Here is an 18294-nt window from a genome sequence, read left to right on the forward strand (position 1 = left end):
AAGAGACAAAGAAGAACACTACAATATGATAAAGGGAATAAACCAACAAGAGGACATACCAATTGTAAATATTTATGTACCCAACATGAAAGCACCAAAGTATATAAAGCAACTGTTAACAGCTGAGGGAAGAAACTGACAGTAATACAATAGGTGTAGGGGACTTTTAACACCTACTTACATCAATGAATAGATCATCCTGACAGAAAATCAACAAGCAAACAGTGGTTATGAATGACATATTGGACCAGATGGACCTAACATATATTCAGAACACTCCATCCAAAAACAGTAGAATACACATTCTTTTCAAGTACCCATGGCACATTCTCCAGGACAGATGATGTTTTAGGTCACAAAACAAGTCTGAATAAATTCAAAAAGACTGAAATTGTATCACGCATCTTTTCAAACCACAACAGTATGAAACAAGAAATCAATCAGATTTCCAGATTTCCGAAATCTGGAAAGAACACAAATAGGTGGAGATTAAAAACATGCTACTAAACAAGGAATGGGTCAACCAAGAACTCAAAGAGGAAATAAAAAATACACAGAGACAAATTAAAATGAAAACACAACGGTTGACAATCTTTGGGATGCAGCAAAAGCTGTTCTAAGATGGAAGATAATAGCAATACGCGCCTATGTCAAGAGGCAAGAAAGCTCTGAAATAAATAACCTTAACTTACACCTGAAGGAGCTAACAAAAAAAAGCAAAGACCAAAGCCAGTAGAAGGAAGGAAAGTATAAAGATTAGAGCAGAAATAAATTGAGACTAAAATAATTAAGAGATCAACAAAACCAGTAGGTAGTTCTTTAAAAAGACAAAATTGATAAACCTTTAGCCATTCTCAATCAACAATTAAAAAGAGGGAACTCAAATAAAATCAGAAGTAAAGAAATAAAAATAAGAAACTACACCTCAGAAATACAAAGGGTTATAAAAGAATACTGTGAAAAAGTATATGCCAACAACCTGGGCAACCTAGAAGAGGTGGATAAATTCCTAGAAATATTACAACCCAAAACCAAATCAGAAAGAAACAGAAAACTTGAACAGACTGATTACTAGTAATGAAACTGAAAAAATAATCAAAAAATTCCCAACAAACAAGAGTCCAGGACAAGATGGCTTCACAGGTAAATTCTACCAAACAGTTTAAGAAGAGTCAATACTTATTCTTTTCAAATTATTCCAAAAATAGAAGAGTAAGGAAAATTTCCAAATTCATTCTATGTAGCCAGCATTATCCTGATACCAAAACCAGATAAAGACACCACAAAAAAAGAAAACTATAGGCAAATATCTTTCATGAACATAGATGCAAAAATCCTCAATAACACACTAGCAAACCAAATCCAACAACACACTAAAAAAAAATAATTCACCATGATTTAGTGGGATTTGTTCTTGGGATGCAAGGGCAGTTCAATATTCACAAATCAATCGAAGTGATACATCTCATTAACAAGAGAAAGGATAAAAAACATACGATCATCACAACAGATATCACAATAGATGCAGAGAAAGCTTTTGACAAAGTACAACATCCATTCATGATAAAAACCCTCAACAAAGCAGGTATAGAGAGAATATATCCCATCCTAAGAAAGGCCATATACGAAAAACCCACTACTAACATTATACTGAGAGGTGAAAAACTGAGAGCTTGTCCCCTAAGATCAGGAACAAGACAAGAAGTCCATTCTTGCCACTTTTATTCAACATAGTAGTGGAAGTCCTAGCCACAGCAATCAGAAAAAGAAATAAAAGGCATCTAAATTGGTAAGGAAGATGTAAAACTGTCACTATTTGTACATGACATGATGCTATACATAGAAAACCCTAAAGACTCCACCAAAAAACTACTAGAATAAGTCAATTTAATAAAGTCTCAGGATGCAAAGTTAATACACAGAAATCGGTTGCATTTCTATACACAATGATGAAGTAGCAGAAAGAAATGAAAATAATTCCATTTACAACTGCACAGAAAAACACAGGAATAAACATAACCAAAGAAGTGAAAAGACATATTCTAAAAACTTTAAAACACTGGTGAAAGACACTGGAGATGACACAAACGAATGGAAAGATAGTCCATGCTCATGAACTGGAAGAACAAATATTGCTAAAATGTCCATACTATCCAAAGCAATCTACAGATTTAATCCAACACTTATCAAAATACCAACAACATTTTTCACAGAACTAGAAAACAAACAATCCTAAAATGGAACCACAGTCAACCCTAAAGAGCCAAAGCAATCTTGAGGGGAAAAAAAGAAAAAAAAAGTTGAAGGTATCACAATCCCTGATTTCAAGATATACTGCAAAACTATAGTAATCAAAACAGTATGGTACTAGCACAAAAAATGGACACATAGGTCAATGGAACAGAATAGAGCCCAGAAATAAACCCATGATTATTTGGTTTAGTCTACGACAAAGGAGGCAAGAATACACAATGGGAAAAACCAGTCTTTCCAACAAATGGTGTTGGGAAAACTAGACAGCTACATGCAATAAAATGAAATTGGACCACCAGCTTACAGTATACACAAAAATAAAATGTATTAAAGACCTAAATGTGAGACCCAAAACCATAAAACTCCTAGAAAACACAGACAGTAATCTGACATCAGCTTTAGCAATAGTTTTCTAGATATGTTTCCTCAGGGAAGGGAAACAAAAGCAAATGTAGACTTTTGGGACTACACCAAAATAAAAAGCTTTTGCATTGTGAAGGAAACCATCAAAAAAGGGTACACTACTGAATGAGAGAAGATATTTGCAAATAATATATTTGATAAGAGGTAATATTCAAAATCTATAAAGAACTTCTACAATCCAACACCAAAACACACACACACACTCCGAGAAAACACACACAATCCAATTAATAAATGGGTGGAGGACACAGGTAAGTTTTCTAAAAAAGACAACATACAGGTGGCCAACAGACAAAGGAAAAGATGCTCAACATGACTCATCATCAGAGAAATGCAAATCAAAACCACAATGAGATATCACTTCATACCTGTCAGAATGGCTAGAATCAAAAAGACAAGAAATATGTGTTGGCAAGGGTGTAGAGAAAAGGAAACCCTCACGCACTATTGGTGGGAATGAAAACTAGTGCAGTCACTGTGGAAAACAGTATGCAGTTTCCTTAAAAAATTAAAAATAAAAATACTATATATATGTATACCTATATGTATACACACACACACACACACACACACACACACACGAGTATTACTCAGCCATAAAAAAGAATGAGATCTTGCCATTTGCGACACCTAGAGGGTGAAATAAGTCAGACAAAAACAAATACCATATGATTTCACTTATGTGGAATCTAAAAAACAAAACAAGTGAGTAAACATAAAAAGCAGAAATAGACCCATAAATACAGAGAACAAATTGATGGCTGCCAGAGGGGACGGGGTTGAGGGATGGGTAAAATGGGTGAAGAAGAGTAGGAGGTACAGGCTTCCAGTTTTGGAATGAATATTTCATGGGGATAAAAGGTATAGCATGGGGAATATAGTCAACAGTATTGTAATAGTGTTGTACGGTGACAGATGATAGCTATATTTGTGGCGAGCTTAGCATAACATATAAATCTGTCTAATCATTATGTTGTACAAACTAATGTGACACTGTGTGTAAAAAAACACACACGGGGCACCTGGGTGGCTCAGTTGGTTGAGCGTCTGCCTTTGGCTCAGGTCATGATCTCGGGATCCTGGGATCGAGCCCTGTGTTGGGCTCCCTGCTCAGCAGGGATCCTGCTTCTCCCACCCCCGCTCTCACTGCTTGTGCACGCTCTCTCTCTCTCTGTCAAATAAATAAATAAAATCTTAAAAAAAAAATTGTTGAATCGTTATAAAAAAAAAAAGTCCTTACGGGGCGCCTGGGTGGCACAGCGGTTAAGCGTCTGCCTTCGGCTCAGGGCGTGATCCCGACGTTACAGGATCAAGCCCCACATCAGACTCCTCTGCTAGGAGCCTGCTTCTTCCTCTCCCACTTCCCCTGCTTGTGTTCCCTCTCTCGCTGGCTGTCTCTATCTCTGTTGAATAAATAAATAAATAAAATCTTTAAAAAAAAAAAAAAAAAGTCCTTACAACACACACACACAGCTTTTGTAAAGGAAGGGGCACGAAAACACTGAGCTTGTAAAAAAAAAAGAAAAAGAAGAGGAAGAAATAAACAAGATTTATATGAGAAAAACTTGAAAACACTCCTGAATAGCAAAAAAAACTTGCCTAGAACAAATGAAAAACCATCCCTCTGCTCTTAGAACAACTCAACATGATAAAAATGTCAGTTCTCCATAATTGACAAGTTTAATACTCCCAATAAAGACACCAGAAAGTTTTTTTAATGGACGTAAATGAGTTAATATCAAAGTTTATATGAAAAAAATAAACAGTTCACATGAAAATAATAGCAAGAGAACACTGAAAAAGAAGAGCTAAAAGTCAAAGGGGGACTTAGCCTTACCCCACATTGAAGTATACTGTGACGTTTCTGGAGCGCCTGGGGCGCTCAGTTGATTAAGGGACCAACTCTTGATTTTGACTCAGGTCATGATCTCAGAGTCATGAGATGGAGCCCCAGGTTGGGCTCCATGATGGATGTGGAGTCTGCCTGGGGTTCTCTCTTCCTTCTGCCCCTTCCCCAACTCTCTAAAAATAAAAAAAATACACACACGCAAACACACACACTGTGAAGTTTTTCTAATTAGAAGTGTGGTACTAGTGCATAAACGAAAAGCAGGCCAGTGGAATATGCATATCAAGAAAAAGACCCAAGTAGTAGTGAAATTTAGTTTATCAATAAAGGGGGACATCATAAATCACTGGAGCAAAGATGGACTTTTTTTAATAAATGGTGATGTGACAACAACCAATTGAAAAAAGAAAATAGATCTATACCTCCTAGCATTGAAAAGAATAAATCCACATATATGAAAGACATAAATATAGAAAATGAAATAAACAGGTATGCTAAAAACATACATCAGTGAATTCCTCTTTATCTAGATGTAAGGAAAGACTTTCTCTATATTCTGAATGTAAGGGAAGATGCACTGAGTGATAAATCTGACCACATAAAAAAGCTTTTGCATGGCCTACAAAGAGCATGAACAAAGACAAAAAACAACTGAAAAACTAAGAGAAAGTATTTGCCATATGAGTTATAGCTAAAGGGTTAATCTACCTAGTAACTCTTAAAAATGAAAGAAAAAAATATCAAAACCCAAAAGACATGAAGAGAAAATTCACACACAAAAACGACAGAAAAATGGCCCCCAAACATATAAAAAGATGTTCAGCTTCACTTACGGTAAGAAGAAATGAAAACCAAAACTGCATTACAAAACCATTTCTCATCTATCAGATTGGCAAACATTTAAATAGGACAACACATTCTATTGATGACGCTGTGAGGAAACAAGACTCTCGTGTATTAATGATAGGAATTTGGCAATTTCTAACAAAACTACAAACTTATTTACCTTTTCATCTAGCAATCCTATTTCTAGGAGTTTACAATGAAAAGATACCTCCAACAATACAAAAATACTCATGTACAAGGTTATCCATGGCAGCTTCTTAGCAACTACATAATATAGGAAGTATCCTTAATGTCCATAGCTAGGAGAGAGGCTAAGCTATTTAGGATACAGCCACACAATGAGAAACTAAGCAGCCATTTAAAAAAAATAAAAGAGAGAAAGATTACTGTTAATGGACATGGAGTTCTTTCCAAGATATATTAGTAAACAAAAAGAACAAAGTACAAAAGAATATCTACAGTATGCCACGGATATAATACTGCTTTGTTTAAAAAGAAACAGAAGAAAGCTAAAACGCAATAGGATTAGTTACCTACGGAGTGGTTAGGAATAAGATAAAAGGAGAAAGGGGAGGGCTATTTCTCTGGTATACCTTTTTAGTATAGTGCTGTCTGTTGGAAACATATTAATGTTTCACCTACTAAAATAAAGAGAGGAGGAGTGCCTGGCTGGCTCAGTCAGTAGAGCACACAACTCGGTCTCAGGATGTTGAGTGTGAGCCCCATGTTGGGTATAAAGATTAATAAAAATAAATAAACTTTAAAAAATTAAAAATAAAAAAATAAAATAAAGGGGGGACAAATAAAAGTTTTAAACTTAGGGGGATAAAAAAACATAAAATGAAATATAAACAAAAACAAATAAACCTAACTCTTCAAAGAAATTAACAATAAAGTGAAGAAGCACAGTAAAGATGAAAAGCATAAAAAATTATTGACTCTAGGGACGCTTGGGTGGCACAGTCAGTTAAGCATCCAGCTCTTGGTTTTGGCTCAGGTCATGACTTCAGGGCCCTGAGACTGAGCCCTGTGCCGGCTCCATGCTCAGCAGGGACTCTATTTCAGATTCTTCTCCCTCTGCCCCTCTGGTTTGTGCACGCACGCGCTCTTGTGCTCTCTTATTCTCTCTCTCTAAAAATAAATACATAAATCTTAAAAAAAAAATTATTGACTCTTTATGTGTGTGGTTTTTTTACAGGGGTATATATCAGCAATTCTGAAACTACTTTCTGTGTACTCCAGAATGAAGAAATAAGTAAATATACTGTGGATAACAGGAGTAGATTCCTCACTGTCGCAAAAGGAAGTGATATATGTCACAACTTGAATACTTAGAGAATGTAAAAACTATATTAAAATTATATTAAAAAATTATAATCACCTAATTACTCTATAACTTATCACCAGAAACTGCAGCAAACTTCACACATTCAACTTCCCTCCTGCCATCCCCCAGAACATGCTTTCTCTTTCAATTACTTTTTACATATGTAACAAGTTTTCTGGAAGTTTTGACTTACCACAACTGAAATCACTCATTTCTATTAAAAAGCGGAGACCATTAACAACAAACCTTCAGACTGAGAATCATATAGTATTTTTTTCTTTGAAAAACTCACTACTTTCATCTTCTCTGTTCAAATTATAGCTTTGGTTAACTCAAGGAACGAGTTGTTAAATTTTCTTGTTAAACCAAGATTAAACTCATTTAGTTCAAGCATTTTGAAGAATAAATTCCTAAAATATACTTTCCAAAATAATATGTATATAGGACATGGATAATGTATTTTCTCCAAATTTAAGACTTTTTAGTGACTCCAGATTAGTTATTGTAGTTAAACGCCAAAGTGTCGATGCAAGAGGTTGAGAAGTTGCTGTTTTGAATAAACCTCTGAACTTGTTTTCTAATATACAAAATAAAGCTATTACCGTGCATGACACCTTGACAGAGTTATAAAACTCAAATTACTAAATGCATATGTGCTAGTTTGTGGTTGACTAGACATCACTGCTACTCTTTTGAAGGTCTTCCTTGCATGGCAAAGAAACAGAAATTAACATTTCCAGGTTCCCCTTTGGAGACAGTTCTAAGTAGATAACTGGGCAGAAAAACAGCTTCCAGGTAAATATCTTGAGAACCACCCACTTCGTACCACAAACTGAAAGAGTACTTAAAACTTCCAGTGACTTCTGAGCAAACAACCAGCTGCCATGCTTCAATTTAAAATAATCAGTGACAGCTTCCCTAATTCCCTGAGCCTTTCCAATGGTTACAAAACTTCCCTCCGTTAAAACCTTGATGCTTGGAATCAAACTATAAATGACTGACACATGTGAAAATATATAGGAGTATATGTGTAAATACGAAAATACTTTATAAACTAAAAAAGACCATAAAAAGCATGAATTATTATTTTTGTTCCCACTGATGGGAAACTTCAACTGAAGTTGTTTTCTGGTAATAAGCCTCTTTTTAGACAAATCAATACATCCAAAATAAAGCTTTCTTTCTACAAATCAATAAAACAATAAAACATTTTCTTGCTACAAAACCAAGCACTCTACCTAACTTCATTTCCCAAATTAAACATTCACTCAAATCAAGGCACATTTACTAGCAAAGCATCTTGCTAGGTAACAAGAGGATCCCCTTGCAAGAATTTATAATATATGAGAATAACAAAACATAATATTCAAAATGTAAGTGTTAAAAATCAGGAACCACATGTGATGGGGGTCAAAAAAGGAGGGATTGAATTTGACTTGGGAGTGAAAAATCAAAAAAGGACTGAGAAAGAATTAAAGGTTAAATAGAACTAAACATTAAAAGATAGGAAGGTTTCACAAAGTACAGATACTGCAAGAAAGGGGAAGAAAGAGCATGCTCAAAGAAACAAAGCTAGCAACTCCAGGACATGAATGGGAAATAAGGCATGTGATACCAGAGTGGCTTAGCCATGGAGTATGACAAACAACAGGAGGCTGAGGCCAAATAACACAAGGCCAGAAAGCTAAACATTTGAACTTTACTGCTATTATCCAACTTCAGATTCACACAGTGATTTATAAAATTTTGTGCCCTAAATAACAAAACCAGGCTGCTAATACACCCCCACAAGTAGAGCCTAATAGTAGTATGAAGAACTAAGAGAAAAGAAACTGATCTGCCTAAAATGTTTTTCATCCTAACATTCTTTTGCTCAAAACCTTCAATAATTGCTGAATGCCTCTTTTTATCGAGTCCGTCAATACCACAGTCCCCATCCTATTCAACCAAATTTTCTACCATTGCCCAAATGTACAACTGACTCCAGATAGGCTATTCTCTTTATTATGGACCCTTGAGCACAGCAAAAAAACACAGGTGGAGTATTAGTCTGTGCATTAGTGTATTAGTCTAGCTGTGTATTAGTCTGTTCCGGCTACGATAACAAAATCCCGCAGACTGCACAGCTAAAACAACATAAATTTATTTCTCATGGTTCTGGAGGCTCTAAGTCCAAAATGAAGATGCCAGCTGATTTGATTCCTGGTAAGGGCTCCCTTCCTGGCTGAAAAGATGGTAAATATCCACCTTTTCACTATGTCTTCACATGGCCTTTCCTCTGAGTGCATACTCATAGGAGAGAAAGTCTCTCTTCCTCTTCTTATAAGGCCACAAGCCCTACAGGATTAAAGCTCCACCCTATGACCTCATTCAACCTTAACCTTACATACCTCCAATAACGGCCCTATCTTCAAATATAATTACACTGGGGGTTGAGACTTCAACATACGAATTTATGGGGGACACAAACTCATTCCATAACACACTGAAGCAAGATCTTGAAAGATTTTACAGCTTCTTCACTTACTTTCTTCAAAAATTTCCTCCATCATATGAAAAAGCCCAGTCCAGCCTACCGGAAGATGAAAAGCCAATAGGATGAGTGACCCCCGATGAGACTAGCAAAAAAACTGCTAGCTGAATTCAGTCAAAATCATAAAATCATGAGAACATTAGAGATTGTTGCTTTAGATCACTAAGTTTGGAAATAGTTTGTTACAAAGCAATAAATATCTGATATGGCATACCTTCTTGTTCTGCTTTTTGACCTAGATCTCTGAACTCTATAGGATTTCCCTCGACCCCTTGAACGACTTCGACTTCGTTTTCTTCTAGAGCCATAAGAAGAGCTACTGCTTGATCGATGCCTGCGTCTGAAATAAAATACAATCAAGTGTCATTGCTATAAAAAATGTTTACGGGTGCCTGGGTGGCTCAGTCAGTTAAGCGACTGTCTTCAGCTCAGGTTATGATCTTGGGGTCCTGGGATCAAGCCCCACATTAGGCTCCCTGCTCAACAGGGAGTCTACTTCTCCCTCTGCCCCTCACCCTGCTCGTGTTCTCATTCTCTCTCTCTCTCTCTAAAATAAATAAAATCTTTTAAAAAAAATTTTTTACAGGCATTAAAGGGAAATCATCTAGATTCTAAAGAATCATTTCATTTTTACTATTTCTCAATCCTTAGAAGCAAATAGAAATAAAATGTTACTCCTCTTGAAGAGTCAGATGACTGATTCATAATTTAGTGATTGGATCGGCTACTAATTAAGACATAAGGGGTGTTCAGTAGTATGCAATCCTTCCAAATATTATCAGATAATACGTTATGAGAACTACACCAGTTTACATCTACAAAGAATAGGCAAAGGAAGAAGACACTAGATCCATGAACTGGGCCTGGAAGAAGGAAAACCTCTGGGGGAGGGTTGGACCAAACGGGTGAAGGGGAAAGGGAGATACAGGCCTCCAGTCATGAAATGAGTAGAGCATAGGAATAAAAAGCAGCACATAAAGAATACAGTCGATGATACTGTAATGGTGATGTAATGGGACAGATGGGAGCTATACTTGTGAACATAGCATAATATATAAATTTGTCAAATCGCTAAATTGTAAACCTGAAACTAATATAACATACTCAAATAAAAAAGTAAAAATTAAAAAAAAAAAAAAAAAACTTTTAGGTTGGGACCTAACCCTCATAAATACATAACCACTAAAAAAAAAAAAGGTTTACCCAGAAAAATTAAAAGTACAAAAACATATGAACTCTAAAGAATGTTACTCTCATTACCAAATAAGTGAAGATTATAAATATCACCTTCTATCATATGAATGAGAGCGAGGCTGAAGATCTCTGGACCAAGATCTTGACTTTGACCTTGATTTCCGTCCACCTTTCTTTCGGCTGTATGTTCTACTATCTGAAGAACTACTTGAAGATGACCGTCGACGGTGTTTCTTTTTTCTCTTGCTTCTGCTTTCTTCTTCAGTATCTGATGACCGGCGTCCCATTTCTCTAAGTTCAAATTCAAAGAGAATTAATTCTAGCACAATGGCACAATGGATAATAATAATTTTTGTAGAACCTTGTAAAAATTTAAAAGGTCTCATTTAAAGTAAAACTTTAAATGTATTGGCTTATTGACAAGACATGAGAAATTGCTCTAGTATAGTCTCTAGGATTATCAATTGACTTTTTTAAATTTATGAACAATTTAAATTTGTCCATAATTTTTTCAAATGTCTCTCAAAAGAGTCAATACTGAGAACAGCTCATTATAATAATTGTCTTACATTTTAAGTTGCACTTATCATTAATTATATAATACTTGGTTTAGGGATCAACCACTAATCCTTCATTTCCAAATTCCTTAAATATAAAAAGTATTTTACTATCTTTTAGAATTACATTTTTCTAACTAAAAATTCTAAATTTCTAAATGGATAAAACCTCATTAGTCATCAAAAAAGTACAAACTGAAATGATGCACTATCACCACTTCACTGGTGAAATCTCAGGGAGGAAGGAAATGTTCACTAAAGTACTAAAGTTGGGGGCCCTAGGTGGCTCAGTCGGTTAAGCATCTGCCTTCAGCTCAGGTCATGATCCCAGTGTCCTGGGATCAGCCCTGCATTGGCTCCCTGCTCAGTGGGGAGCCTGCTTCTCCCTCTATCTCAGCCTCCCCTGCCTGTGCTCTCTCTGTCAAATAAATAAAATCTTAAAAAAATAATAATAAAGTACCAGAGTTGATGAAGTTATTGTTAAGTCAGTCAACTCTGCACACTGCTAGTTCCTATATAAAGTGATAGTATAATCCTTCCAGAAAGCAATTAAGCAATTTAAATAACGAGTCATAAAAATGTTGATTTTTTTTTTTTTTACAAAGCAATCCTACTTCTAAGAATATATCTGCAAAGTTTTTCTTAAAAGGAAACTATAGTAGGCGGTTCCAAGATGGCGGAGGAGCACGAGACCTAAAGTTCGTCTGGTCCCAGGAATTCAGCTAGAGAGCTACCAAACCATTCTGAATACCTATGAATGCAACTGGAGAACAAAGAAAAGAGTAGCAGAAACTCTATGAACAGAAAAGCGACCACTTTCTGCAAAGGGGGAGAAAAGATGGCGGAGGAGTAGGAGACCCTTTCTCAGCTGTTCCCGAGTCGAGCTGGATATCTACCAGACCATTCTGAACACCCACGGAATCAGCCGGAGACGCAGGAAGATACATCAGGATCTCTACAAACAAACATCTCCAGTGCTGAGTACTGAGGTATGAAGTGGGGAGCCATGAATCCACGCACAGATATCAGAAGATAAACGGAAGGGGGAGGGAGCCGACGCGCTCCAGTGCCGGGAAGCAGTAGCCACTTGCACTGGGGAGCAGGCGGACTCGTGGACCGGCACCCACAAGAGAGCAGACTGAGACCGTGAGCCTGGGAATGCGTGCGGGACCAGACTGAAAACCGGAGTTCCGGAGTGCTCACTGGAACCAGACTAAAACCAGGAGCTCGGGAGCACGCGCGTCCAAATTGAAAACCGATGCTCCTGATCATGTGCGAGCCATAAGGGAGCAGGGAGCTCAGAAGCATGTGTGGGAACCGGGGGCGGCTGGCAGTGTTGGAGGCACAAAGGACAAAGATGTGCCGGCCCTGGAAGTGAGAGCTGGGAGAGCGGCTGTGGGGCGCACAACCCGGGAGGCTGCAGGGTTTTTAGCAGCACCGACAAAAACAGAGTTAAAGTGGCCAAGAGAGCTCAGTGGAGAGCGGACTGCGATCTCTCTGTTCTGAGACAGAGGCTGGGACACAGCCACTGCTGCTCTGACTCTCTGAAGAGTCACAGAAAACTGCCAGGGAAAACCGCCAGAGAACAAAAGCCTGGAAATACCGGTTCACATTGTGCCCATCCCCATCTCCTTGCAAGCGACAGGGCGACTCTACCCAAACAGGGTTGCCTGAGTATCAGCACGGCAGGCCCCTCCCCCAGAAGGCAGGCTGAAAAATCAAGAAGCCACATCCCTAAGGTCCCTATAAAACAACTGCACACTGCCTGGGTCCTTGTCAATAATTTGGGCTCCGGGCACCCCCCACAACCTCTCCTCATGACAGTGACTAGAAGGAGAAATACCCCCCAGCAAAGAAAAGATAATGAGTCTGTGGCCTCTGCCACAGAACTGATGGATATGGATAAAACCAAATTGTCAGAAATGGAGTTCAGAGTAACAATGGTCAAGATGATATGTAGTCTTGAAAAAAGTATTAACAAAAATATTAATGAGAATATAGACTTTCTAAGGGTGGAAATGAGAGCAAATCTGGCAGAAATTAAAAATGCTATGAATCAAATGCAGTCTAAACTAGACGCTCTGATGGCCAGGGTAAATGAGGCAGAACGAATTAGTGAACTGGAGGATGGGATGGTAGAATAGAAAGTTAAAACAGAAACTTGCCTCAAAAAAATCCAATCTCAAGAATATAGATTACGGGAGATTACTGACTCAGTGAAACGTTCCAATGTCAGAATCATCAGCATCACCGAGGGGGTGGAGAAAGAGAGAGGTCTAGAAGAGATATTTGAACAAATTGTAGCTGAGAACTTCCCTAATCTGGCAAAGGAAACAAGCATTCATGCCCAAGAGGCAGACAGGACCCCTCCCAAAGTCAATGAGAGCAGACTTACACCACACCACGTCACAGTGCATTTCGCAAATATTAGATCCAAGGATACAGCATTGAAAGCGGCCAGGGGGAAGAAAATCCTTATGTACAGAGGGAAAAATATCAGAATAACGTCAGACCTGTCTACAGAGACCTGGCAGGCTAGGAAGGGTTGGCAGGGTATTTTCAAAGCTCTATCTGAGAAGAATATGCAGCCAAGGATCCTTTATCCAGCAAGGCTGTCACTCAGAATTGATGGAGAGATAAGGACCTTCCAGGATCAGCAGAACTGAAGGAATTTGTAACCACCAAACCAGCCCTACATGAGATATTAAGGGGGGTTCTATAAAAGTAAAAAGGCCCCAAGAGTGATACAGAACAGAAACGTACAATCTATAGAAACACTTCACAGGCAACATGACATCATTAAAATCATATCTCTCAATAATCACTCTCAATGTGAACGGCCTAAATGCTCCCATAAAATGCCACAGGGTTGCATATTGGATAAAAAGACATGACCCATCCATTTGCGGTCTACAAGAGATTCATTTTGAACCTAAAGATACATCCAGACTGAAAGTGAAGGGATGGAAAACCATTTTTCATGCCAATGGAACTCAAAAGAAAGCTGGGGTAGCAATTCTCATATCAGACAGATTAGATTTTAAACTAAAACTGTTGTTAGAGATACAGAAGGACACTATACTATTCTTAAAGGATGTATCCAACAAGTGGATATGACAATTATAAATATCTATGTCCCCAACACGGGAGCAGCTAGATACACAAGCCAACACTTAACCAGAATAAAGAGACATATAGATAATACTACGTTAATAGTAGGGGACCTCAACACTCCACTCTTGGCAATAGACAGATCACCTAAGCAGAAAATCGACAAAGAAACAAGAGCTTTGAATGACATACTGGACCAGATGGACCTCATAGATATATAGAATACCACACCCAGAACAACAGAGAATACCTATTCTTTTCGAATGCACATGGAACTTTCTCCAAAAATAGACCATATACTGGGTCACAAACAGGTCTCAACTGGATACTCAAAAGATTTCCCAGATTATACCCTGCATATTCTCAGACCACAATGCTTTGAAACTGGAACTCAATCACAAGGAAAAATTTGTAAGAAACTCAAACACTTGGAAACTAAGAACCATCCTGCTCAAGAATGATTGGGTAAACCAGAAAATTAAAAATCAGTTTAAACAAGTTTTGGAGACCAATGAGAATGAAAACACATCGGTCCAAAACCTATGGGACACTGCAAAGGCGGTCCTAAGGGGAAAATACATAGCCATCCAAGCCTCACTCAAAAGAATAGAAAAATCTAAAATGCAGTTTTTATATTCTCACCTCAAGAAGCTGAAGCTGGAACAGAAGAACAGGCCTAACCCATGCACGAGAAGGCAGGTGATCAAGATTAGAGCAGAGATCAATGAATTAGAAACCAGGACCACAGTAGAGCAGATCAAAAGAAGTAGAAGCTGGTTCTTTGAAAGAATAAATAAGATCGATAAACCACTGGCCAGACTTATGCAAAAGAACAGAGAAAGGACCCAAATTAATAAAATTATGAATAAAAGGGGAGAGATCACAACCAACACTAATGAAATAGGAAGGATCAAGAGAAACTTTTATCAATAGGTTTATGCCAATAAATTAAACAACCTGGAAGAAATGGATGCCTTCCTGGAAACCTATAAACTACCAAGACTGAAACAGGAGGTTAGCAGTAGAGAAACAGACTAAGTTAATCTTCCTCAGACAACTTCTTTTAAAGGGAATGATGCTACATGAACTTCAATGGAAATAGAATTTAGTGTCATGAAAACTTAGCAAGTGAGAATAAAGTGGGGGGCATGTTGTTTTAACAATACCCACAGATAGTAAAACCTTCAAGTTCACTGGCTTTTTGTTGACAAAATGTAGACTCTGCTGCTGAGAATTTTAATGAAAGAAAATATATTAGCTTTTACCCATAGGTCAGTGAAACCCACATTATGGACCACTTTTGTTACAAATCAGAAATCCTTTTATTAGATATAATGCAGTTCTTTCACTCTCTGTGCAAGGCAACCTGGCAGGTTAAAACAATTTCATGTTTTTGAAGGCCAAGCTTCAGGTTGGAGCAATAGGTTTAAGAGTTCAGCTACCCACGAGAAGAATAGGAAGAATTTTATTCCTCCTCAAGCAGTCAACCACTATCAAAACTGGAAGCAGCATCAGCAGGATAAGAACACAGTTGCTGTAGTATCAGCTGTGAAGAAAATGGGCCACCTGATGGAGAGGTCTGAGGCAGAGAGAGAAAAAGGAGGAGGGCAGCAGCGGGGAGGAGAAAAATCAACGTTTTAGGCCACAGTAGTGCACAAGCCAAGTTCAAGGGTCTGAGGACTCCCCAGGAGCCTGGCTGAGCTCAGGGCATTTCTCAAGTCCTGGGAGAACTGCTCTGAACCTGCAGAAAGTATCCTGCCTCTGCATCACAGAGCACAGGAGGACATATGACTGCAAGGCAAAAGCTGGGCAAAGACCACTATTTCTCCTCTTCTTCCTTTTCGTAACAGATTACCCGTATTTTAGTTGGGAACATGATCTGTCACCTAGAAGCTCCATTTCCCAGCCTTCCTTGCAGACAGTTGTGTTACAAAGATCTTGCCAATGAAATGTAAGCAAAAGGAATATGTACAACTTTTGGGACCTGTCCTTAAAACAGGTCTACTTCATGCTCTTTTTCTTTGCCCCTTCCTTCAGGGTTGGAACATGGGCGGATGCAGGCGGGCCAACCACAGCCAAATGGACAAGGACCACACCCTAGGATAGTGGTTGTCAAAGTGTAGTTCTAAGACCAACAGCATCGGCATCCCCAGGAAAATTGTTAGAAATGCAAATTCTCAAGACCCACCCCAGATCTGAAGTGGAAACTCTGGACATGGAGCCCAACATATCTTTTAATGTATAATAAAGTTTTCCAACCTCTGGTCCAAGAAATAAAATAGCAATAAGACAAAAGAAACCAAGGCCCATGAATGACCTCAGAGAACAGAGCCCATACCTACCCTGAACTGGCCACACATTTCCAGACTGTTGCATATTTTGAGGTCTCTTTCTTCCAGCAGCTTACTCTGTGTGCTAATTAATACAGAGCCTATGTCAAAGTTTTTGGCCCAACTCCAGCCAACAAATCAAAGAGACTTTGGGAGTTTTGGCAAGTCAGCTTCTATCTAGGCCCAAATAGAGTTCCATGTCCATTCCAATTTTTGCTCCAGTCCCTAAGACAGATATGGAGAATTCTTCATCATCTTAATAATCCTTGGCATTGTTTCCAATACACCTCAGATTTACTACATCCCAAAATGAGTGAGATAAAAGCAAAGGTATCCTGGATGATGAATTCTAGGATAGTCTCAGCCACCATGTCCAAAATACACTTTCTCAGATGAATAGATCAAAACTGAGTCTTCTCTCAATGCCTACAGATTTCTAGACATAAAATCCTTGCCCTCTGCCAAGACAGGGGCAACCTCAGGCAAGCTATATCACCCATCTTTGAAACACCAAAGACCCATAATTAATTCCTCTTTGATGCAACAGTGATGGTTCAGTTCCAAATCTCTCAGGTAAACTAAACACAACCTGAAGACAGGTGTCTCTGTACCACCTGTAAGCCATGTGGACAGTATACCAGGTTCTGTGCTCTGATTACTCATCCATTCAATAAATATTTATAGAGATCTACTATATACCAGGTACTGTGCCAAGGACAGGGAAGGTATCATCCTCCTCTCAATAAGTTCACAGCATAGATAGGAAGACGCCAAATGAAGTATCAGCCAAGTAAAAAACACAGTTATAATATAATGCAATAATAGGTGGCAAATTTTCTGAAAATGTGCTTTGGGAATAAAGCATAAGGGCAAAACATTAATGCAATAATAGGTGGCAAATTTTCTGAAAATGTGCTTTGGGAATAAAGCATAAGGGCAAAACATTAATGCAATAATAGGTGGCAAATTTTCTGAAAATGTGCTTTGGGAATAAAGCATAAGGGCAAAACATTAATGCAATAATAGGTGGCAAATTTTCTGAAAATGTGCTTTGGGAATAAAGCATAAGGGCAAAACATTAATGCAATAATAGGTGGCAAATTTTCTGAAAATGTGCTTTGGGAATAAAGCATAAGGGCAAAACATTAATGCAATAATAGGTGGCAAATTTTCTGAAAATGTGCTTTGGGAATAAAGCATAAGGGCAAAACATTAATGCAATAATAGGTGGCAAATTTTCTGAAAATGTGCTTTGGGAATAAAGCATAAGGGCAAAACATTAAGGCCAGAAAATTAAGTCAGATTTCCCCAAAGCAAAGACACCTGGGTAGAGTCTGCAAAGGAAGATCGGGACTGAGACAAGTGAAGACAGTAGAGAAAGCCATTGCAGGGACAAAGAAAGCATGCGTAAAATCACAAAACAGAACAAATTTGGTAGACTACAAGTGGCTGGAATGGTGGACAAATCAGTCATGTGAGAGTACAAAACGACAGGGCAGTAAGTAGGAGCTGATACTAAAGTTTACTGTGAAACACACCATAACAATTTAACTTTATTCTGAATATTATGGGGACTATTTAGGATTTTAAGTAGAAGATTGACATCATATTATAAAAAAATAAAATAAAAATAGAGGGGCGCCTGGGTGGCACAGCAGTTAAGCGCCTGCCTTCAGCTCAGGGCGTGATCCCGGCGTTATGGGATCGAGCCCCACATCAGGCTCTTCAGCTATGAGCCTGCTTCTTCCTCTCCCGCTCCCCCTGCTTGTGTTCCCTCTCTCACTGGCTGTCTATATCTCTGTCAAATAAATAAATAAAATCTTAAAATAAATAAATAAATAAATAAATAAATAAATAAATAAATAAATAAA

General features: G+C 38.1%; 1 protein-coding gene across 1 annotated transcript in view; it reads right to left on the reverse strand.

Annotated features, from left to right (window-relative positions):
* RSRC1 (arginine and serine rich coiled-coil 1) overlaps positions 1-18294 on the reverse strand; it is a gene marked incomplete in the record, with an annotated part of 403667 nt that overhangs the window by 378035 nt on the left and 7338 nt on the right. The window contains 2 exon segments of the mRNA XM_008706739.2: positions 9446-9571; positions 10519-10714. Of these exon segments, the coding sequence (XP_008704961.2) occupies positions 9446-9571; positions 10519-10712 (320 nt within the window).

This window comes from Ursus maritimus, unplaced genomic scaffold (assembly GCF_017311325.1).
Source record: "Ursus maritimus isolate PB19 unplaced genomic scaffold, ASM1731132v1 scaffold_20, whole genome shotgun sequence".
In the NCBI taxonomy this organism is placed as follows: Eukaryota; Metazoa; Chordata; class Mammalia; order Carnivora; family Ursidae; genus Ursus; species Ursus maritimus.